The 22650-nt window shown below is 51.9% G+C and overlaps 1 protein-coding gene, 1 long non-coding RNA gene and 1 pseudogene across 2 annotated transcripts in view; 1 reads left to right on the top strand and 2 right to left on the bottom strand.

The window, feature by feature from the left end:
* Positions 1–2593: 2593 nt before the first annotated feature.
* ERGIC1 (endoplasmic reticulum-golgi intermediate compartment 1) overlaps positions 2594–22650 on the top strand; it is a 106046-nt gene continuing 85989 nt past the window's right edge. The window contains exon 1 of the mRNA XM_027084285.1: positions 2594–2728. Within this exon, the coding sequence (XP_026940086.1) occupies positions 2709–2728 (20 nt within the window). The 5' untranslated portion in view covers positions 2594–2708. The remainder of the gene's footprint in view (positions 2729–22650) is intronic.
* On the bottom strand, positions 13945–15529 carry LOC113608217 (serine-threonine kinase receptor-associated protein pseudogene; annotated as a pseudogene).
* On the bottom strand, positions 15539–22370 carry LOC113608219 (uncharacterized). Its single transcript, XR_003428260.1, has 3 exons — positions 20438–22370; positions 20024–20293; positions 15539–16285 (listed from the first exon to the last, which is right to left on the bottom strand). It is a non-coding gene; the product is annotated as an uncharacterized LOC113608219 (long non-coding RNA).

Raw genomic sequence — 22650 nt, 5'->3', positions numbered from 1 at the left:
TGAGCAAACAGACATCCATCCTCCATGGAGAACTTCCAGTCAACATGGGGAGGTAGACACTAGCCAATTAACAATCTCTTCACAAACTGTGACAAATTCTCCCCCCAAAAAACCTACGGGTGGCATGTGAGCATATAATGGGGGACCTGGCCTACTCTGTACATGGTAGTTGAACCAAGCCAAGAAATTAACCAGGCTGGGCAGGTGTATTAGTATTAGGTTCAGGTGTAAGTGTCTGAAAATCCAGAATAACAGTAGCTTAAACAAGACATGTTTATTTCTCTCTTGCTTAGAAGTCTGGGGAGGTGTTTGAGAACAGGCACTGTGCCATTCAGTGGCAGGGACCCAGGCTCCTTCTATCTTGTTGCTCTGCTCTGCATGGCCTTCAACACACGGGTCAGGATGGTGGCATCCACATCCTGGGCAGCCAGATGGACAAAGGGACACAGTGGATAATATCCACCAGTAATCACTGAAGCAGCCGCAAGATGCTTCCCTTTACATCTCAATGGCCAGAACTTAGTCACATGGCCACACCTAGCTGCAAGAGAAGCTGGGAAATACAACTCTCATTCTGAACACACTCATATGCCCAGCCAAAAACTCGGAGCTCCATCATCATGCAAAAATAGCAACCAATAGTCAACCCTCTCTTGCATTCACTCTGTGCCGGGCACTGTCCTAAGTCCTTGACACTCATCAACACATTTCATCCTCACAACAGATCTATGAGGATGGTACTATTATTGCCCCAATTTTACAGATGAAGAAACTGAGGTACAGAAGTAAAATAAGTTAGTAAGTGGACAGGCTAGAATGTGATCCCATGCAGTACGACTCCAGAGTATGGGCTCTGTTACCATAGTTAACAGTTATGAAGAAAGTGAGAATCTTTTGGGAGACATGCACATTCCCTGTCCATATAGCAAGGTGCAAGGCAGAGATAGGAACATGCTCAAGAAAGAGCAAATGCAAAAGCCCCCCCGTCCTCCGCATCCCACCAAAGCAAGGTCCTTTATCGCAGCACCTCTCAAACTTAAATGTGCTAGTGAATCACTTGGAGATCAGGCAAAACGCACACTTGGTTCAGTAGGTCTGGGCTGGGGCTGAGAATTTGCCCCATGGTGCCTAAGCAGTTGGTCTGTGGACCACCAGCAGACTGTGGACCACATTTTGAGAGGGAGGGCTCGTGGTCAAATTCCCACCGCTCCATGACTCCCCTCCTGCACAGGCCTGGGCCAACAAACAGTCCTTTGGGCTCAGTGGCTACCCCAGGCCCCTTCAACCTTCTTGCTACCCCCAGGTTTTGAGTTCTGGCTGAGATTTCCCTCTCTCTCCCAAGAGTGCCAGGCCCCTTGTTGAATGAATGAATGAAAAGGGAATGCTGGAGGGCAAAGGGAAGGAGAGCCAACTGGGTGTATGGTCCAGGGGAAGAGTTTGGTTCACTGCCCACGCTCTACACCGGACCGGAACTGGCACCGTGCATTCTGAATTCTCCCAGAGGAATAGGTACCACCATTTCCCCCTATTTATAGATGAGGCAACTGCCTGCTGGCCCTGCTTTTTGAACACGAGCCCCCACCGTCCTCCCCTGGGGTTTTTCAAGCTCTTTGTTACCACAACCTTGGAGGTGGGGCCAACCATAGAGGGAAAGTTCAGAATGAGTATCCTCTACCTGGGTATTGTGTTACAACTACCAACTCCTCTAACCCAGCAATCCCGGAAGGAGATGCTGATGACCTGTGAATTTCGCAGAAGGAAACTAAGGCTCAGGAGAGGTCCCCGGTGGGCCAAGTCACAAGGCAGGTCTTAGTCTGCTGTCCTGAATAGACCGGGCTCGGAGCCGGCCCGGTGAATGCCATCAGAATGAACCACAAATGGAAGATGCAAGCAGAGAGGTAGAGCTACCAGGCCAACCACAATAGCTTCAGGTGACGAGCCCTTACTAGGTGCCAGGCATCACACTAAGCAGTCTCCCAACTTTCTCATTTGATCCCCAGGAAAAAGCTCCTCCAGTAAGTGTCATCATCCTCTTTGTGCAGCCGTGGAAAGGGGTGTGGGCTCAGAGGAGCCAAGCATCTTCCCCAGAGAGGCACAGCAGGGACGTGGTGGGTCCCCTTTACAAATCTAGGCCTGCCTGCTTTCCTCCTTTCTTTCAGAGTATCAGGCCCTTAGTGTGTGTAGCCCACATCTGGACCATTCCATTTAATTTTCACAACCCAAGGAAACTGTTTTACAAACGCAAAACAACGGAGGAGGCTCGGAGAGGCAGAGGGATTTGCTCAAGGTCACACAGAGAGAAAGTGATGGAAAACACAGTGCGGGGGCTTGGAAAGGATGAACGCGGGAGTCTTTGGGTGCTCCCTTCCTCTCCAAGCCTCGACCCCCATCGCGCGCCCACCAAGGCCAGCCCCTCCCCCTCCCAGCCCCCAGCCCCCAGCCCCTTAGGCCCCCAGGCCCTCAGGCCCCCGGGCCCCTTTAACAGGGCGGCGGAAGGGGCGGCCGGGGGCGGTGGCGGCGCCCAATGGGCTGCGCGGAGCGTCACTTCCCGGCGGCCGGAGGCAGCGGCGAGTGTAGAGGGCTGGGGGCGGCCGGCGGGGGCGGGGCGGCCGGCGGAGGCGTTGGCAGCGGGCTGGGACCCACGCGGCGCCGCGGCCCACCTGGCCTGCAGGGCTCCCACCCCCGGCGGCAGCGGCGGCGGCGGCACGATGCCCTTTGACTTCAGGAGGTGAGTATGGCTACCCCGGCCACCGGGGAGCCCCCTCCGCGGGCGCGGAGGATGCTTGAGCACGCCGCGGACCCCTCCCGCCTGGAACGCAAAAGCGGCCCTTCGCCCTGTGCACGCCTCGGCAGGCCCTCGGGGACGCCGGGCTGGCCCCCCTGCAGCACACAAAGCCAGCTGGAGCCTCGGAGGGCCTCCTCGTGCAGCGGGAAGCGAGGCCGCCCACCTCTCGGGCCGCTCCGCCCCTTCCCTCCGCGGAGCCCCCTCCCCAGGCTGCCTCGACACCTCGCAAACTCGCATCCCCTTCCCCCCATGCTGGGAAACAGGTTTTCTCCCTCCTCTAGTTAGGAGCAAACAAGCCATCCCCTTCGTCTTCTCTACAGAGCCTCCTCTCGTGAACCCCACCCCAGCTGACAGGTGCGTTCAGGGCACCTCGGATGAGCCCCCAGGGATCCGCAGGGGTGTGCAGACCCATCCCGCCAGACAGCTGCTGGAGGGTTTCAGGTTTCCATAGGCTCAGACTCTCCCTAACTGGGCCGAACCGGAGGCCTGTACCTCAGCCAGTCCTGGTCCTGTGTTCTGGGCGTGGGGGCTCCATGGGGGAGGGGAGGAGGTAAGGGAGCTGTGGGCAGGACTTTGCAGAGAGCCTAGCCTGATCTGCCCTTGGCTTTCTACAGTCACCACAATGGGCCCTTTGTGGGGTCCAGCCGCCTCATGGTCCACGTTGTGTTGGGCTAGGCCTTCTGGAAGGGGGGGGGTCTACATCCAGACTTTCCCTTGAGGTGTGGAGCCCCAGGGGATGCCCTGGCCTGAGGCAGCCACACTGTGGTGTATAGCCCGAAAAATAGCTGGGCTTTAGTGGGGAGGAGCTGGATCAGAATCCTGGCTCTGCCTCCTCCACTGAACAGCTTGGTATATTCTAGAAGTTAGGGGCGAAGGCTTTGGGTTCAGACCTCCCCTTAGCTGCACGGCTTGATGACTTGGGCAAGTGTCTGAGCCCTCTCAGTATCTCTGTGTCACCACCTGCAAATTGGGGCTAAAAATAAAGTCCCACCTGCGAGGGCTGAATGCATGAGAAGAGCTTGATTCAGAGCCTGGAGGGGTACAGAGCTCAGAAGCGGGAGGTTAGTGGACCAAGCAGCCTCTGCATGAGGCCACTTCCTCATCCACAAAATAGGGATTCCGGTCCCTGCCAGCTCCTTCCCTCCCTACAGGTGTGAATGAAGTCAGGGTAAAGCGACAGCCTTCCTGGGGAGAAAAGCCTGGCAGTGACCCCCATGGCATGTGGACATGTTGGAGTTTAAGCATGAAGAGAACATTGGCCTTGGAACTCTTGCACTGGCTGACGTGGTACTCAGCCTGCCCTGGGCACCATTGCCATCCCACAAACAGCCTGCCCCTTCCATGCAGCCCTGGGGCTGGCACCAGGGTCTCAGACAAATGTTTGCAGACCCAGGGCATTTTCATACAAGGAAAACCCCTGTGATGGAATTCAGGGGCAGTCCTCGTACCGACGGTTAACATTCAGGACATGAGAGAGCTGTAGCTGGCACATTGATTCCTGGTTCCATAAAGCCTCCCCTTACCCAGGCTGATAATTCCTGCCCTCATCCCGCATCCCTTTGTGGTTCAGTAGGTTCCAGTGATTTTGACCTTATTGGGGAAGTCACTGCTTTCGGGCATAGAATTCATTCACCCTGCACCTAATCTCCCATTGTAGGAGGAGGAAGTTGACGGCTGAGGGTCTTGCCCTGGACCTCATGGGACCTAGATTGAAGGGTGGACAGGTCACACACAGCTCCTGACCTGGTGCCCCTTGAGTTGGAGGTTTGGAGTGTCCAGGTACCATTGGGGCCCCAGCTTAATGAGGTGTTTTAATCAGTTTCCTTGAAGGCTTGTGCCACCACAGAACAGTGAGAATGGATTCAACACTTCCCGTTCACACCTGGGAGGACGAGCCTTCTTAAGATGTGTTCATTCCAGGTCTCAGGTTCTAAGGAAAGGTCCACTGTACGCGCACGTCAGTGTTCATTGATCAGACATTTACTGAGTGTCTGCTCCGTGCTCAGCCCTCCGCCACGTGCCCCGCTGCAGAGCTGGGTGACATGTGACTCGTTTGCTCAGGGCCAGGCAGTGGTGAGCTGGTGGAGCTGGGATTCGATCTGGGGACTGTTAGCTGCAAAGCCTTCGCTGTGGGAGAATAAGGGAGGTCTTGGCGGGTCCCACAGCCTTGTCCGATCTCTTAAAAACCATGGGGACATGGAGAGGGGCATGCTCTGGTTGAACCCCCCCTCTCCCAGTTCGAAGCCAGGGAGAAGACCAGGCTTCCTGATCGTTTTGCTCTCCTTAATACAGAGCACAATCAGGAAGGGGGAAAAAGGAACCTCTTGCTCTTTCTTACCAGAACTCCTTGTTTTCCTAGTGCCTGTGGGACCTCGTGCACCTTACCTCCTGTGTGCTTTCCTGTCTGTGAAATGGGGATGAGAACAGTACCCGTTGTCGAGAAGATTAACTGAGCCAGTGTGTGTAAAGCATTTAGGTACAGAGTATGCACCCAATAAATATTGGCCACTCTTTTCATTATTTGTGTTATTTCATCGAAGCACCTATATTGCCTAACACTGTATAATTCACTTAATTATTTTATACTTATTCTCTTTTCTCCTCCCATGAAAACATGAGCTCCCTAGGGCAAAGATCTTTATCTGTTTCATTCACTGTTGTAACTCCAGGGCCTAGAATAGTGCCAGGGCCACACTCGCCCCCGGGATATGTCTCTCAGAGTCTGTCAAGGAAGGCAAGGGCATGCTGTGATTTGATGTGCCAGTTCTTCCTTTACTGGGAACCTTTTCAGCTACGGGTGGTTAATTTTCCCCCTTCCTTCCTTGAATGAGCTCTTCTCTCAGTTGTAGTTGGGGGTGGGGAATAGGCCGAGTACAGAGGAGGGACCCGAGGCCTTCCAAGATGACTTGTGTTTGTTTTGCTCCTGGTGCATTGTTTCATTAATCCCTGGACCTTGCAGTGGTGGAACCGGCCTTGTGACTCGGTTCCGTGGGCGTTGGCCCTGCCCGGACCCAGTTCCGGCTGGCAAGGGCCAGAACACCTGCTGTCTCTGGCTCAGGCCGGGGGTGGGGGTGGGGGGAAGGTAGGGGCATTTCCTGCAGCCCAGGCCCAGGAGAGCCTGAGCGCGGCTTTCAGGCACGCAGAGATGGCCGGCTCCCCGCGACGCAGCCTCTGAGTTGAAACCCCAAGACCGGGGGTGTGCTGCTGTCCTGTCACGGACCATCTGGGCCCTGGGACAGTTGACTTACCTTCTCCGAGCCTCAGTTCCTTCATTTTAAGGAGAAGATGGCAATCTTCATTGCCTCACCTTGTAGGGGCAAGTGAGGTGTCCCTGCAGGGTACAGCCGGCTGCATAATTTGCGGGGCCCAGTGCAAAATGAAAACGCAGAACCCCTTGTTGGAAAAGTATTACGAATGTCAGGACGGTGACAGCAGAGCATTAGACTAAGCCTAGACGCAGCGCTCTGAGCACAGGACCCTGTGCGAATGCACAGTTCACACGCCTGTGATGCCGGCCCTGCTGCGACGCCTTGGTTCAGCCTCCATCGCCTCTCAGTCTGGCCTTCCAAGTGGTCTCTCATCTCCAAGAGACCCCAGATCTTAGAACCCCAGGGGAGCTTTCCAAAGTTGACCTGATTTTTTTCACATTCTGGTTTCAACCGTCAAGTGGGGCCCATTGCTCTGATCAAGTATGATTTCCTTAGCTCCCTATGCGGCCTTGCCCGGGGGGGTCCCTGCAGCCCCCCTCACTCCCTGTGCCAGGGTCATCCCCGACCACCAGTGCGGGCTCTGAGCACATAATCAGAACTCAGCAGATAGTACAGTGGCTTATGTGAGTGCCTGTATTTCTACCTTACCTCATTCCAGAAAGATCTTGGGGAAGTTGACAGAAACACGTACTTTACAACAAGTTTTAAAAAAATATAAATAGACTTAAAAATCAGGGCCAAAGGGAAATAAAGAACAGACTGGAGGAAGAATTTGAAAATCAAGCCAGCATTTCACATTTATTGAGCACTTACTAGTGCCTGACACTGTGGTAAGGGTCTTACCTGTGCTCATTTAATCCCACGCCAACCCTGCAAGGCAGACACTGTTGTTATCCCACTCTACAGATGAGCCAGTGGAAGTGCAGCAGAGTTAAGGGACGTGATGGGTCAGCAGAAGGCACTGGGGTTGGAATGCTGTGCTTGTGCTCCAGAGCCCCACTTGTATCCTATAGGCTCATCTCTAAAGCTTTGCCCTTCCATTCACCGAGTTCAGAGAGAACTGAAACCCCCTCTAATTGGATTCCTTGGCTTTCTCATCTCTAATCCTTTCCCAGTAGTGCTCATTAAGAAGCTTAAAGTCATCAGCCTTTATATTTTTATTTATTTATTTTTTAACTAGACTCATGCGGTCTAACACCTGATTCTGAAATTGTCTTTAAAGAACCCTCACTATGGTCTCACCCCAATTTAGAGCATCTCATTCTGGAGGGTCCAGGTTTTCCCACTCCGGCCACTGGGGCTTTCGAGTGTAGAGCATATGTTTAGCTTCTCGTCTGGATGTGGAAGGGGATGGAAAAATCTCTCCTCCTGAGGCGGTTTGGATTCATTCCTGATACCATACTATCTTGAGACTGGGCTTTAGCCAGCTGTGGCCTCGTTAAGTTCTGTTTCCCATCTGGTAATCCTTTCATTTTTTATTTTGGAGTTGCTCCTGGGCAGTTTTCATCAGGCACTGGAAAGGCAGGCAGGGTGTGAGGAGGGCATTTGGGGTGAGGCCTACCCACCACCTCTGTATCAGTGAACATCAGCTCTGCTGTATGTTAGAATCACTGGAGGAGTTTTAAAAAGCCCCAAACTCAGGTGGTGCTCCAGACCCAGTAATCAGGATCTGAGGGTGGGGGACTCGGGCATCAGTATTTTATAAAGGTCCTCACGTGATTCCAAGTGTACAGCTAAGATTGAGAAGACCTCTCTAGATCCAGAGAACCCGTATTTATCAGGCCGAGAGCACAGGGGCAGCCAGATGCCAGAGTGGGTCTTTGGAGGGGAGGTTGGGGAGTAGAGTCTGGTCCCATCTGTCCCCCCCTGCAAGCACATTCCCTTTGGGACTGTTCTTCACTAGTAAAGCTGTCACTAAGGCAGGGCAGTGGTGGTGGCGTCACCTTCCCATGGATATCCTTGCTTTTCAAAGTGTGGTTCCCACACCAGCAGCTTCAGCGTCACCTGGGAGCTTGTTGGAAATGCAAGATCCCCTGGTGATTTGAATGTACAGTAAGACTGACTAACTCAGCATCTCCCAGGCTGTGCCGCTCCATAATGAGTCCCCCATTTGAAGATCCACAGCACGTGCATAACTTTCTAAAGGCTCTGAGAAGTCCTGCACAAAAGGAACCTGAGTCACTTAGCCCGGCTTTTGCCAAACTTACTATCTAAGCCACCCTTGTTCTTCATGGGGCGGCCAGTACCATTTCTCAGAATATTATTTGGGAAACAGCTGTAATTGTTCCTTTAAGAAAGTGGTAATTAGCCTAATTGTCTGTTGTCCACTTTAACATTTAGGTCTGTTAACTTAATTACATTGGTGTCTATGCAGGAAAAGTACCGAATGGGAAAAAAACCTGCCAACACTAGCATGTATTGGTTTTTAAAAGTCTTGACCCTTGGGAGAGGCAGGAGGAACTCAGGGTTCCCTGTACTACCAAGAACTCGGGGATACGTAAGGCGCTTTACAAATCTTCTCATCCTCTGAGTGGGCATTATTCCTATTTTACATCCAGGGAAATTGACCCCCAGAGATGCTGGGTCACATAGCTGGTGCATCTAGGGGTCCCTGGGGGACCAGCACACACACCTGACAGTAAAATCCTCCCCTTGAATGCTTCCTTCTGGAATCTGCTGGGCAGCACAGCTGGACAGGAAGCAAGATCCGTTTGAAAGGGACTGAATGTTCTGTTTATCCAAAAGGTGGAAACCCTATTTGAGATGAGAGACCCGGCTGTTACCAAACTTTAGTCACAGGTCCCTGAACATTGGGTGCTGGTGATGCTTTTCTCTCTCGAGTTGCCATCTGGGGCTCGAATTGCTCTGGAGGAGGAAAGGAGGCAAGCCGAATCTTACTAGTAATGCCTGATGGTTTCTCAGCTGGTGATGTGTTACACTCTGTGCTGAGCATGTTATTGGACTTGAAAGTCACACTGGCTCCACGAGAGAGATACGATTATTAGTCATTTATTTTTCTATATTTTAACTTCTTTTTTTTTAGATGACTATTTATTTATTTATTTTACCTTTTTAATTAACATACAATAAAAGTGGCCTTTTTTGGTGTATTCTTCTGTGGAAGTCAAGACTTTACATCGTTTAACCACCCCCGCAGTCTGGATACAGAAGTTTCATCCCTCCAAGAAACTGTAATGCTATCACTTTATAGTCATACTATTAATTCAATTTTTTAAAATTGTGCTAAGAACACTTAAGATGAGATCTACCCTCTTGACAGATTTTTTTGTTGGTTTTTGTTTTTTTTTTTTGCGGTACGTGGGCCTCTCACTGTTGTGGCCTCTCCCGTTGCGGAGCACAGGCTCCGGACGCGCAGGCTCAGCGGCCATGGCTCACGGGCCCAGCCGCTCCGTGGCATGTGGGATCCTCCCGGACCGGGGCACGGACCCATGTCCCCTGCATCGGCAGGCGAACTCTCAACCACTGCGCCACCAGGGAAGCCCTTGTTGTGGTTTTGATATGCCTTTCCCTGATGATTAGTGATGTTGAGCATCTTTGCATATACCTGTTGCCATTTGATTGTCTTATTTTGGGGAACTGTCTATTCAAGTTCTCTGCCCAGTTTTAATCAGGTTATTTGGTTGTGGGGTTGTTGTTGTTGTTGTGTGTTTTGTGTGTGTGTGTGTGTTTTGCTATGAAGTTGAAGGAGTTTCTTATGTATTTTGGATATTAACCACTTTCCAGATACATGGTTCGCAAATACTTTCTCCCAGTGAAAAGGTTGCCTTTTCACTCTGCTGATTGTTTCCTTTATTAATTCAGTTTTAAAACAGGAAGCCGGGCTTCCCTGGTGGCGCAGTGGTTGGGAGTCTGCCTGCCGATGCGGGGGACGCTGGTTCATGCCCTGGTCTGGGAAGATCCCACATGCCGCGGAGCGGCTGGGCCTGTAACCCATGGCCGCTGAGCCTGCGCATCTGGAGCCTGTGCTCCGCAATGGGAGAGGCCCCTGTACCGCAAAAAAAAAAAAAAAAAAAAAAAAATCAGGAAGCCAAGGTTCAGAGCTGGGAAGTGAACTGGCCCAGGGTACACAGCTGAGGAAGTACAGGACCGGGACTTGAACTTGGGTCTGTGATTCGAGAGCCAGGGTACTTCACCATGGTGCTCTTCTGCCTCACGGGTACCTTGACATTGTCGATTTTTATGACTGTCCACCAGGTCTCCACTATCATTTTCTCTCTTGCTGTCACATCAGGAGCCACTGACATGTAGAATTTAACTAGAATGTCCCTTGACTACTTTGGAAGAAATCTGATGATATTTGACTTGTTTTGGTGTTTTGCTGAGTCCAAGGGTACCTTCATGGTGTGGAGCAAGTGTCTCCAAATCTTCAGGGGAAAGTGCTAGGTCGTGGGCCACCCTTTCAGAATGTCCTTCTACACTGCAAATTCCTCCGAGGGCTGCCTTGACCTGTAAGCTTCCATTTTCCTCATCTGCAAAGTGGGGTGCTCATACGTCCCTTGCAGGATTTTTTTGAGGATGGGATGAGCTCGTGTGGAATGTGGGGCCGTTTCACTCGTTGTGGCCTTCCTTGGCAGCATTGTCCCCATGCTCCTCGCCGAGCTCTGCTAGACCTGAGCAGAGGGGCATCTGGGGGGTGGACATGGTAAAGCCGGGGCCCCTTGGGTTTGCAGGACCAGTGATGCGCTCCCGTGAGAACACCTGGGGCGATTCAGCCCAGAGCTGGGCTCCCCTCTCTAAGTGGCACCCACACGGTGACCCCAGACCCCAAGGCATTAATCTCTGGTGGGAGAGAAAACGGTCAAATGGTCACATACCCAGATGTCCCCAGGCCCTGGGCAGGTATCATGGGGTTGGGGACAGTTGGGTGTGCCAGCTGGGCCCATCAGAGAGTGACGCTCCATTGGGAAGGGGCAGCTGTTTGTGGCTTGTTGCCCTACAGATTACCCAATTTTTTAGGAAATGATGAAAGTCTGATAAATTGTGTGAAAATGATTAGTAACTGCTTCCAGTTTTATTGCTGTTGAACGTTGTGCTGGGCCAAACCAAAGCCTTCTGAGGGCTGATGATGGCCTGTGGCTGGCGGCATGCAGCCTGTGTGTCACACGTACCAGTGAACGAGCACACACTCGCCAGGTGGACAGGACTTGGGGCGGTGCCCCTGGACTCTCGGGAGGTGGTCTGGTGGGTCTGGGCTCGGAGCCGGGGGCAGAGGAGTCGAGGGACCCCCAGGTTTGGGCAGAGGCATCCTCGGGGCACGATTCTTCCAGGCCTGGCAGCCATGGCTTCCCTCCTCTGGTTGGTGCTAGGGTGGCACTGCCAGCTCTGCCTCTGGACCTGTCTTTCCTCCTCAGCAGTCCCGGGGCTGGCCAAAGCTCAGTTCGAGTGGCACTCCCTTCTCCAGATCCCTTAAAACCTTCAGCCCTCAGGGTGTCTCAGGTGACCTCCCAGGGCTGTGCTGTGACCACAGTGCCCCCAACAGTGCCCATTTATCAAGGGCCAGTCTGAAGGCCTTTCTTGGATTCAGTTCATCCTCACATCACGTAGGAACCAGGTGTCATTCCCTTTACCTGATGAGGATGCTGGACACAGAGGGGAAAGGACTTGGCCAAGGTCACACAAACCACAGGCAAGTGGAATACTCTGTGATGCCAGAGCTGGTTTTCTTAACCACACTTGCGTGTCCCAGAGGGGAGCATAATCACCTCGATTTTGGAGGGGCACTCCGTGGATACCCCCGATGTAAGCTGCTGTCTACTTAGTTGTGTTTACAATTTATTGCCATGGAAACCTTGGCGGGGAAGGGGGTTCTGGGTTGCCTGAGAAGGGGGCTGGGCCTAGGTGACAATTTCCAGTATCTAGGTGACACTGTACATCTGTGGGCAGGAGATTACCGCTGAGCCCCTGCTGGGGAGGTGGGGAGAGGGGTGCAGCCCTTCCTGTGGGGAGCAGGTGGGGCTGGCCATCCTGTCCTTTCTCTGGCTGGTCTCTGGAGCCCCAGTCAACAGGCCAGGAACAGGCTGGGGTGATGGAGTCATTTGTTCGTTGAGCATATTTCTTGAAGGCCTACTGTGTGCCAGGCACTGTTCTCGAAGCTGGGGATATAGCACTGAGCCAGACAGACAGTTCCTGTCCCCCCAACCTCACGGAACTTATGTTTTAGTTCTGATATTTGGCGTCTCTCTTTTCTTTAAATTAGAGACACTTTTTTATTTTGGAATAGAGTTACAGAAAAGTTGTAAAGATGGTACAGATACCTCCAATCCCGTGTTCCCCAGACTTTATTTTGGATTTCACCTGTTTTCCACTAGCGTCCTGTTTTTAGTTTTTTGATTTTTTGAGGGACTGGTTCTTTATTTCAAAAGGACACATCAATTTCCAGTATCAAAACAGTTACACTGTTAGTTTTTCTTTCTCCCAATCGGCCCCCAAAGAAATCACACCAAAGGAGAGCACATTTTAAGCCAATGAAGCTGCAGGATACGCACCTCACAGACCTCACTGAAACCTCACCAGAAAGTGGGGGATTGGGTAGGGAAAGAAACTTGAAAAGATCAACACACTGCCAGCTCACAGGCTGTAGAGAGCTCTCACAGCCAGATGGGGTGACCAGTGTGCCCCAAAGAAGCAAAGTCTCAAAATAATATAAAATTTAAAAAGTTTTGTTCCACTAATGTCCTTTTATTGCTCCAGGATCCAATCCAAGATCCAACATTGCATTCAGTGGTCACGTCTCCCCAGGCTCTGGTTGGGGACAGTTCCTCGGTCTTTTTTTTTTTTTTTAATTTTTTAATTCTTGTCTGTGTTGGGTCTTCGTTGCTGCGTGCGGGCTTTCTCTAGTTGCGGCGAGCGGGGACTACTCTTCTTTGCGGTGCGCGGGCTTCTCGTTGCAGTGGCTTCTCTTGTTGTGGAGCGCAGGCTCCAGTAGTTGTGGCTCGCAGGCTCTAGAGCGCAGGCTCAGTAGTTGTGGCGCACGGGCTTAGTTGCTCCGCGGCATGTGGGATCTTCCCGGACCAGTGATTGAACCTGTGTCCCCTACATTGGCAGGCAGATTCTTAACCACTGCGCCACCAGGGAAGTCCCCAGTCTTTCTTTTTTTCTTTTTAAAATTTTATTTTTTAAGTTAATTTTTATTGGAGTATAGTTGCTTTACAGTGCTGTGTTAGCTCCTACTGTATAGCAAGATGAATCAGGCATACATATACGTATATCCCCTCCCTTTTGGATTTCCTTCCCATTTAGGTCACCACAGTGCATTAAGTAGAGTTCCCTGTGCTATACAGTATGTTCCCATCGGTTGTCTATTTTATACATAGGATCAATAGTGGATATGTGTGAATCCCCGTCTCCCAATTCCTCCCGCCCTCAGTCTTTCTTGTTCTTCGTGGCCTTGGCAGTCTTGAAGAGCACTGTCCAAATGTCCGGTAGAACGTCCCGCACTCTGGGTTTGTCTGATGTTTGCTCGCGATTAGACTGGATCGTGGGTGGAGTGCCCTTCTCAGCACATCCTGTCAGGGGTACCTGGCATCCACATGACGTCACTGGTGGCACTGCCCTTCAGCTGGATCAGGCAGCATTTATTTGCCAGGCTGCCCCCACCGTATCACTCCTTATTGATCAGCGGTCCTTCTCCTGCCCATCTTCACTGTCAGCTGGCCCTCCTGTAGGGAAGCGGACCACCAGTGTCTAGAATCCCTCGTGCAGGTTCACGTGTTCACCGTTAGCAGTGACTCTTTCTGCTCTGCTGGTGCAGGCCGCCCTGCACTGGGCACCCGTATCACTTCTGAGGGGGTAGGAGGTATCGGGGTGTGGAGTTGTCTGGCCCCCGACGCCGCAATCTTTCCATCACGCCCCATGCCCTCTGAAAGAAGAGCCAATAGAGAGGGCTGTAGGAGCCATAAGAGTAGCCTTGAAAGAACTAGGAGTACTTCATCCAGCCCAGGGAAGCTTTATTTTTAGGCATTTTACAACTAAAAACAATTAGATGTTCGGAAGCAGTGTACAATGAGAGATCAAACCAGTTACTTTATCATGTATTCCCCCTCTTCTTTATAACTAAAGCAAAAAAAAAAAAATGGCTTTCTGCTTTAAGGGAAAAGTCAGAAAAATATGTCAGTATATTTTCCCTCTCCTAATAACATAAACAGCTACAAGAAATCCAACTGTAATAAGAGAAATTGGGTGTTGGTTTGCACATATTCATTAAAAAGACAACAGACCATCGTGCTACAAGTTGGTTAGTTCCAGCACTGGCGCTAATTCATATTCCTCATTGTTTACTGCTCATGTTTACCTTAAGCAGAGAGTAACTCTGGAGGCTGATGCTTTTCTCTGTTGGTTTTAGTCCATAAGTTGTGTACCTCTGCCTGATGCTCAGGCCTTAACTTCAGGAGTTGCACTATCGATGGCATCAGAATTCTCTGAAGCAATTTCTTCTAGCTCCTCTTCCGCTGTCTCTGGAAAACTGCTCCTCGGCTCTGCCAGCTCACCGCTGTCTTCTTCAGGAAGCACGTATTTCCAAAGGCCGTATGTTTTTCCTACCACAGTCTGCCATAGTCTCGGTGTTCCGTCTTCAGAACCACTAGCATCGAGTTGTCCATCAGGACTAAACCTCACACAGTGAATGGGACCCAAGTGTCCATTGTAGGATTCTAATTCTTCTCCACTATTATAATCATACTTACAAAGTTTAAAATCTTCACCCCCTGCAACAAGAAATTCTTTCTCAGGATGAAGAGATGCAGAATTGATGGTTGCAGGAGCTTCAAAAGACTTAATTGGGTCCAAACTTACTGCACTGTGAAAAGCAGTAGATCGCCCATAAGTTATTACCAAGATCTCTCCCTCAGGAATGTATTCCATACTGCAAACAGACATATTAAAATTTAGAGATTTCACTTCTGTCATAGTAGCATGATCCCAAAGGCGAACAGTTTTGTCATCAGCTGAAAGGATCTGTTTATCCTCGCTGCACCATAGAGCCTTTTTAATACCAGAGGTATGACCACTGATTTCCTTAGGTTCTGCCTCAGGTTTGTTCAAGTCATATATGCATAACAGTTTATCCTGTCCCCCGGTTAACAAGTAATTAGTATCCTGTGTAAAATCCAGTCTTGACAATGTGTTTATGAGCCAGGGTCATCCATTCATCTCCTGAGACAGCATCCCACACTTTGGCTGTGAAATCTGCAGCTGCTGTAGCTGCTGTGGTGGCGTCCTTATTTAATGTTGCGTCCCAAACAGCACCCTCATGACCCCAAAGTGTTCCAGTCCAGTCTCCTGTATCTCCCTGGCGTAGCATAGGTTTATCATCTTTGCAAGCACCGATTAGGCAAAAGCCGTAAGGCGTGATGCCACTGAAGGCCAAATCCACCACAGGCTGCGTGTGACGTGTGGCCCGCGCAGGTGAGTGGCCTCATTGCCACGGCGGCTGCGAGCCTTGCGATCCGGCGGGGGGAGGGGAGGGGAGCCGAAGGTGGTCTGGTCTTTTCTCTCCTCTTGGCACCGACTCCTCGAGGTGCCCCCCCCCCCACCGCCCCCTGCCCTGACTCTGGGGTTGGGCCGGAAACGCGAAAAGGCCCGTCCGGTGGCCCCGAGGTCAGAAAGGGGTTAGGGATGGGTCAGGGAGTCTGCAACAGACAACTGATCCACTGCTGTCAAGCGAGGGAAAGGCGGGGGGGAACCGGAGAACTGGCAGCCGTGACCCGCACCATCCAGGGAAGCGTGTTAAAGACTCATCCCACGGCCTTTTAGTCCCCTTCCTAGACAGGGTGGTAGGCCTGGCCCCGGCTAATTCCCGTGGATCCAGGAGGTGGCTGTTGGCTCGGATGAGACGCATCTCTACTCGTCTCTGCAGGCTGAGATCGCACCCACCCTCCTGGGCCAGCCTTAAGCCTTATCCACCTCTGTGAGCCCTCCCTGTTCTTGGGGAGTGGTGATGCGCTGAGGTTTTCCCGAAGCCCTCCCTGACTGCGCTCTCCTGTCTCCATCCGGCTCTGTGCCATGCGGCTCCCTTGCTCCCTTCCCGCCTGGCTTGCCGGGCTCCAGGCCGTGGCAGTGTCACTTGTGCCGTCTCCTGCAGGACCCAGCCCAGGGACTGGCACATAGTCAGGGCACAGTAGTTCCCGGGTGATGTGCTCAGCAGAGGCTGCGTCGCACTGTGGCAAAGTAACGGCTTTGTGCATCTCCAGCAGTCCTGGGTTCAAGTCTCGGCTTCACCACTTCCCAAATGTGTGACTTTGGGCAAGATGCCCTCTGGGTTTCAGTCACCTCACTGAAAGATAATAAGCCCACTACTCAGTAGTGCCTGGTTCCCAGCGCTGTCGTGAGGACTAATTGAGCTCATCTCTGTAAAGCCCTTCAGATTATGCCTGGCATCTGTTAGGTGCTCAGTTATTATTCTTTACAGAGAAAAGCACCAGGACGTCAGGCTGGTATATAGAAGCTGTACTAGAGATGGCCCCTTTGTATTAGCCTAAATCAGCTAATTCCTATAAACAACCTGAAAATCTCAGGGATTTAATGCAACGGAAGTCCATTCCCAACGTGGTGGGGATGCTATGCCTCTCGCAGGTACCCTGCCCTCCGTCTTGTGGTTCTTCCTCAAGAGGATGTTGGATTCTTTCTGAGGCCTGGCAGTGCGGGGAGAGAAAGGGAGGCCGTGGAGGGTCTGGATGTGGTGCTATCCCTTCTGCCTTGGCCCTGGGAACTGGCCTCACCCAACTCCAGAGAGGATCAGGAGATCTGATCGGGCCGTGGACCCAGGAGGAAGAAGAAAGGACGGGCCTTGATACATGTGTCACTGGCAGAGGTGGTAACTGCAGTCAGTGTAGTCAATCTCCCACCATTCTGGTACCATCTCCCTAATTTGGGGGTGTGTTCTTAAACAACATGTGTTATTTACTCAATAACTTTTATGGAAACTACTCAGTTTTTGAATTTAACACGTTTATAAAAGGTAACTTTATAACATCTTTGAAAATGGAAAAGCAGTATCACCTGCCACAAATAGATACAAATAATTGCAAGCCTGTTCCGTCCTAGCTAGCTGGTGTGTGCTACAGTAGCTGGATCTGTTAAAAAAGGGATGTTAGCAAGTGCTAGAGGAACGAGAGGATGACAGCCGGATAGCACCACCTCAAGACGTTCTCTTTGAGGTTCTCGGAACACTCAAATGAGAGCTGAACAGGGAATGGCCTTCTCACTGTGAAGTCTGAAGCCATTTAACCACCAGGTCCCCACATGGCCTGAAATCACCCAGGTCACACCGGTGGCATAGGTGCTGCACTTTGGGAAATGCTGGCTTAGGGGACAGTCAGCACACAATTTGTGCACAGGCAAATCCAAAACTTGGTGCAGAGAGAGGTAGATGAAATCACCTATCACCTCGTAGCACTCAGGACTTTATAGTTTCCACCTTGATCTATGAGGGGAATTAATGGTGTCACTTAACCAATGGGAATGGGAAACTGAGGCCCATAGCAGGGCATGACCCCTGTCTCCCCTGCAGGACTCATGGCCTTTCCACTGTCCCTGGCTGCCATCTTTGGTCGGGGAAGGCTTACCGCCGTAGGTTAGACCACGTGGGCAGGGGTCATGTGTATTCATGCTGCTCTCTCATCTCTCTGCCCCTCTCACCCATCACCTGCCTGGTACACGTGACTGTGCTGGCACAGGAATGCCTGTCTCCCAGGCCTGCTTCAAGGAGCCAGGAAATCAGAAGCTGACCCTGGGCATGCTTGGGTACTTGTCACCCACTCACTGGCCCAGTGGGTGACCCAAGATTTGTGTGGGGACTGCACCAGTGGATGCTCTCCCTGGGGAACTACTTACCTGCCTGCTGTTAAGGGGAGGGCTCCCCGTATGTCCTGGCCCGTCTTTCTGAAGTTGTTTTGCAGTCCTGACTCAGGTGGACTCCACGAGCGGTTTGCTCACAGGGTAGAGGAGTCCGGCTTCCTCTCCCGCTCCTAAATCCCTTCCCACAATGTCCCACTCATTCCAAGTTATGCCAGTGCCAAGCCCCACTCACTGAATACAGGCAGTGTGCCCCGGATCTCCCAGCAACATGGCCAAAGGTATTGTTACCCCCATTTGTGGGGATGAAGAGATCAAGGCCCAGGGAAGCAGGGTTCCTTCATTCATCCGTTCATGCACTCACTCAAAGGTTAACTGGGGAGGATTCCAGGGACAACAAGACTGACATTGTCTTTACTGTCGTAGCATTTCCAGGGTAGTAGGGAAGGTGGGCAGGATGACAGTGAACAAATAATTGCACAGATGGTTAGTGTCCAGATTGGTGAGTGCCGAGGAGGAAGGAAGAGGAGACAGGTGATAACGAGTTTGCGGAGAAGGAGCTCGCTGGATTAGCTTGGCCAACTAGTGCCCTTCCTCCAAAAAGATCTTCCCAGACAGCGTACGTTATCTAATTTGGGTCACCCCCCCATCCCTTCCCTGTGTGTATCTTTTTATCGCACCTGGACGTGTCCTTCAGATCACTTAGCACAATTGCAGTGATCTGTGTGTGCCGTTTGTCACCTGATATCTGTCTGTCTCGATGGAGTCTAAGCTCTTGAGAGCAGGGACCAAATCTCTGCTCATCCCTGGATCCTGGTACTGAGCCCAGGTTCTGCACACAGCGGGTGCTCAGAAAATATTTATTAAATGAAGGAAAGAGAGAATCAGATCTAAATCTGTGGACTGTGGCGCCCGTGCTCCACCAACCTCACACCTCCCACAGCTCAGAACTCAGACAAGATGAGACCCCGGAGACCTGGCAGAGTGGTCCAGATCTGCTGGGATTGGATGCTTTGTTGCCATATCTCTTTGTGTTTGGAAAAAATGTTTCTAGTTTTCTTCTAAGAGTATAAGTGCATCAGAAAAGATTTATTTCTCTAACAGTGGGAATGGGAAATGTTCCCTACCGAATGTGTCCTGAGGAATTGGGAAATCTGGCCCTGCCCAAAGTGGGAATGGGTGGCCAGCTGCCTGTCCTGATGGGAGGCTACCAGGCTCCCCTCACCCCTGCTAGCTCCGCTTGCTGGAAATGGCACTTTAGCCCCCAGAATCTGAGGTGGGGAAGCTGGGAGGGAGCAGACACCTGATATTCCACACTCACCCCAGCCAGGGGCCTAGGCCTAATTGTTCCCATTTTGAGAAAACAGGCTCAGAGAGGTTGAGGGCTTGGCCCAGAGTCACACAGCCATCAAAGTAACAGCCAGCCCCTGAAGTCAAGACTGTCCAACCCCCAGAAAATGATACTTTTCTGTTAGATCACCTGACTGTGGAGATTCAAGGTCCCCAGTTTTCAGTTTCAGTTGAGTAATCCTGTTCTTTCTAGAACTGGCAGGTTTCCCTAATCACCTGGGTCCTGTCCTGCCCCCCACCCTCAAGTCCGGTCCAGATGGGCCTGGGAGTCTGCATCTTTCAAAGCGTCCTCAGTGATTCTTAGGAACAGGTAAGCTGGGAAACCCTGAAGAGGGGTTCCCCATTATGACTGAAGTGTAGCTCTGGGGTTGGGTGCCACAAATCTTAATTAACTTAATAATGATTATCATAAAAGCGTCACATAGGGCTTAAGAGTTTAGAAAGCTCTTGGAAGATGAGTGTGGTCTGGGGATGATCGTTTTCTCTGCAGATGAGAACACTGAAGTTCAGAGGGGCCACAGGAGCGCAGCTTTTCTGCACTTGGATCTCAGACTTTTTCTAGTTTCCCGCGGAAGTGTTTGCCTCCTGGTGAATGTTAGGTCCTCAGATTGTTCCTGGTGACATGGCTGTGGGTTTTGAGCCCTCTGTTCTTGGTACAGAGAACTAGCCCTGACCCATTCTCTGCAGTCAGATGTTTCTGGAAGGAGGGACGTGAGAAGCCACAGACGCTGGACAGTTGGAGAGGGTGGTGATAGAAGTAAACACTTACTGAGCATCTCCCGGGCATCAGGCACAGTGCTACGCACTGTAAATCTATCATTTTATTCCGTTGTCACAACAAACCCAGGAAGCGAGGGCTTTTACTTACCCCATTTTACAGATGAGAAGGCTGGTATGTGTTCAGGTTCCGGGCCGATCAGACTCTGTAAACACGGGAGCTGGGAGGGCATGGAGATGGGTGGAGCCAGCCCCTGCCCTTTGGAGCTGGGAGCCCCGCCCAGATTCACCCTGCAGGCCAGGTGGCAGGGCCGGTTCCACTCTCTGTCCTGCCCAGTTTTCCCCGACTCGGCTTTGGTTGGCCGAGCTTCGAAACTGGGGCGCTCTCAAAGCCAGGTGGTTTGTCAGAGCTGAGTTAACCCTGAGTCAAAGGAGGAATGAGAGGGTTCACTCACCCGCCTCCTCCCTGCCCCGTCCCCACCCGTCCCTCCCCGGGTCAGACCCCTCACGGTGGGGCCACACAGACGTGTCACCCAACTTGGACCTCTGCCTGCCTCACACTCACTGGAACATGAAGAGTCAGCTGCCCGGGACTTAGCTTGTTCTACAGCCATTGTTGTGAGGTCCCAGGCAGACCTGGGATAGCCGGGCTTTGAAGCCTGGCACATCTGGGTCCCAATCCTGGTGCTTCTGCCCCCCCTCACTGTGTGTCCTTGGGCAGCTCACTTCACCTCTCTGAGCCTACCTCATGGGGACATAAACCCTGACCTCACAGGATTACTTCTTGGAGTCGAGAGCACCTCCCACAGCTACTGGCTCACCGTAGGTCCTAATTCAGTGACACGACGCCTCTACTTCCTTCCCCCATTTATGAAACTTCCTGTCCTACTTGATCTAAAACAGAGAGTTTAAACTGGCGGCATTGGGGGTCACATTCTGCCCAATCACAGATGTGATGATTTGGTCCTCACATCTAAAAATAAATTTAAAGTTAAATGCCAGCATTTCCAATTCGGAGATTTCCCATAAAAATCTGGATTTCCAGTGCCTCTAGAAGCATGGGGCTCCCAGGCTTCACTGGCCAAAAGGAAACTGGCAGAGAATCAGAATCGGGTGTATTGTTCTCGTCGAGGGGAGGGGGCAGTATTGCATTTCTCATGCCTCCACTTTGAGCCTAATGATTGAAGATTCTCTTGAGACCACCCCACAAGGAAGGAATAGTGACTCAGAAATGGCTTTTAATCTTTCAGAACACTGGCGCAGCCTGCCCAGGTGCCACGTGTGGGTGGGTCAGCTGGCAGGACCTGCTTCCTGCAGACCAGTGTCATCTAACCCAGTCCACCTCCTACAGGCCTCATGCCAACAGTGGACCCCAGGGAGCCAGTCAGGGAGGTCTCCCTTTGGAAAGAGCCAGTGGCCTTTGGGAGACAGTGGAGACCAGGGTTGAGAGCTTGACCTCTGAGTCTCCCACCAGGCTATCAGTGCCTTGCTCCGCCTTTGTCACGGTTGGGTCCCCGGGGCCTAGGACAGTGACGGGCACACTGAAAAACGTGTTGAACAGTGAATGAGCAGTCTCCCTGGAGTTGAACCGCAGCCCTACTACTTGCAGAGTTGGTTTGCTAGCACTTTACCCACATCATCAGCGGGGATGGTGACGGTACCCTCCTCCTGGGGGACAGTAGAACTTCAAAGAGATAACTCGGCTACGTGGCTCAGCACGGCACCCACCGTGGTAAGCGACCAGTACGCGTGGCTGTGATGAGTATTTAGTTGGCACAGGTATTTCTGTGCTTGAACCTTGATACAGGCCACCGCTTGGGCCTCTGACCCTGCCACAGGGTGGTGGTGTTACAACTGCCTGAGCATGCTGTTGGTAACAGCCCGGAGGAGAGAGGGCACGTGGACTTGACCAAGGGTGCGGACCCCTGGGGAGAACCACCTGTTTGTCAGCTGGTGTCACTCCCTAGCGTGGAGATGTGGGATGCGGACGTGATGTCCACCCTCCCACAGGCTGAACTGGTTGGCCATGTGCTGTTGTTGCCTGAAAGATATTGCACAGAAGACACAATGGGTAGGAATGTGCCCTGGGCCCAGCTGTCTCCATGACGTGTGAGCCACTCCTGAGTCTGCTACAACCCAGGTGGAAGCGGCTAGAAGAGTCACAGCTACAGCCGCCACGGCAGTGCATGCTGGCCTTAGAGTCCCTTTCTAGCCCCAAGGGCTCCGGAAGTGGAAGGGCTGGTCAGGCTACCCAAAGTAGAGCGTCTTCCTCAGTGGGACCTTCTGCTTGATACCTCTTGGCTGTTTTTAGCACACGTACCCAGCATTTCCCTCCCTTGATCACCCACAGCAGCTCTTTGGGGGAGGAGTCACCCCTTTCACAGATGGGAAAATTGAGGCCCAGGGAGTCACAGTCTGCCCAGCTGGCTGGGGGCAATTCGCTTGTCCAGATGATTTCCACGGCCCCACCGAGAGATCGTGATATGGGGAATCAGGGCCCCGGCCTCTGTATTTTTTTAAAAATAAGTTTATTTATTTAATTTATTTATTTTTGGCTGCTTTGGTTCTTTGTTGCTGTACGCAGCTTTCTCTGGCTGCGGCGAGCGGGGGCTACTGTTTGGTGCGGTGCACGGGCTTCTCATTGCGTGGCTTCTGTTGTTGCGGAGCACGGGCTCTGGGCACGTAGGCTTCGGTAGTTGTGGCTCGCGGGCTCGGTAGTTGTGGCTCACGGGCTCAGTACTTGTGGCTCGCGGGCTCTTCAGTAGTTGTGGTACATGG

The sequence above is a fragment of the Aethalodelphis obliquidens genome, unplaced genomic scaffold, assembly GCF_003676395.1.
Source record: "Aethalodelphis obliquidens isolate GAN/ISIS:26980383/991018 unplaced genomic scaffold, ASM367639v1 scaffold52, whole genome shotgun sequence".
In the NCBI taxonomy this organism is placed as follows: Eukaryota; Metazoa; Chordata; class Mammalia; order Artiodactyla; family Delphinidae; genus Aethalodelphis; species Aethalodelphis obliquidens.
Note: the sequence above shows the minus strand (reverse complement) of the source record. Positions and strands in the feature narration are given on the sequence as shown.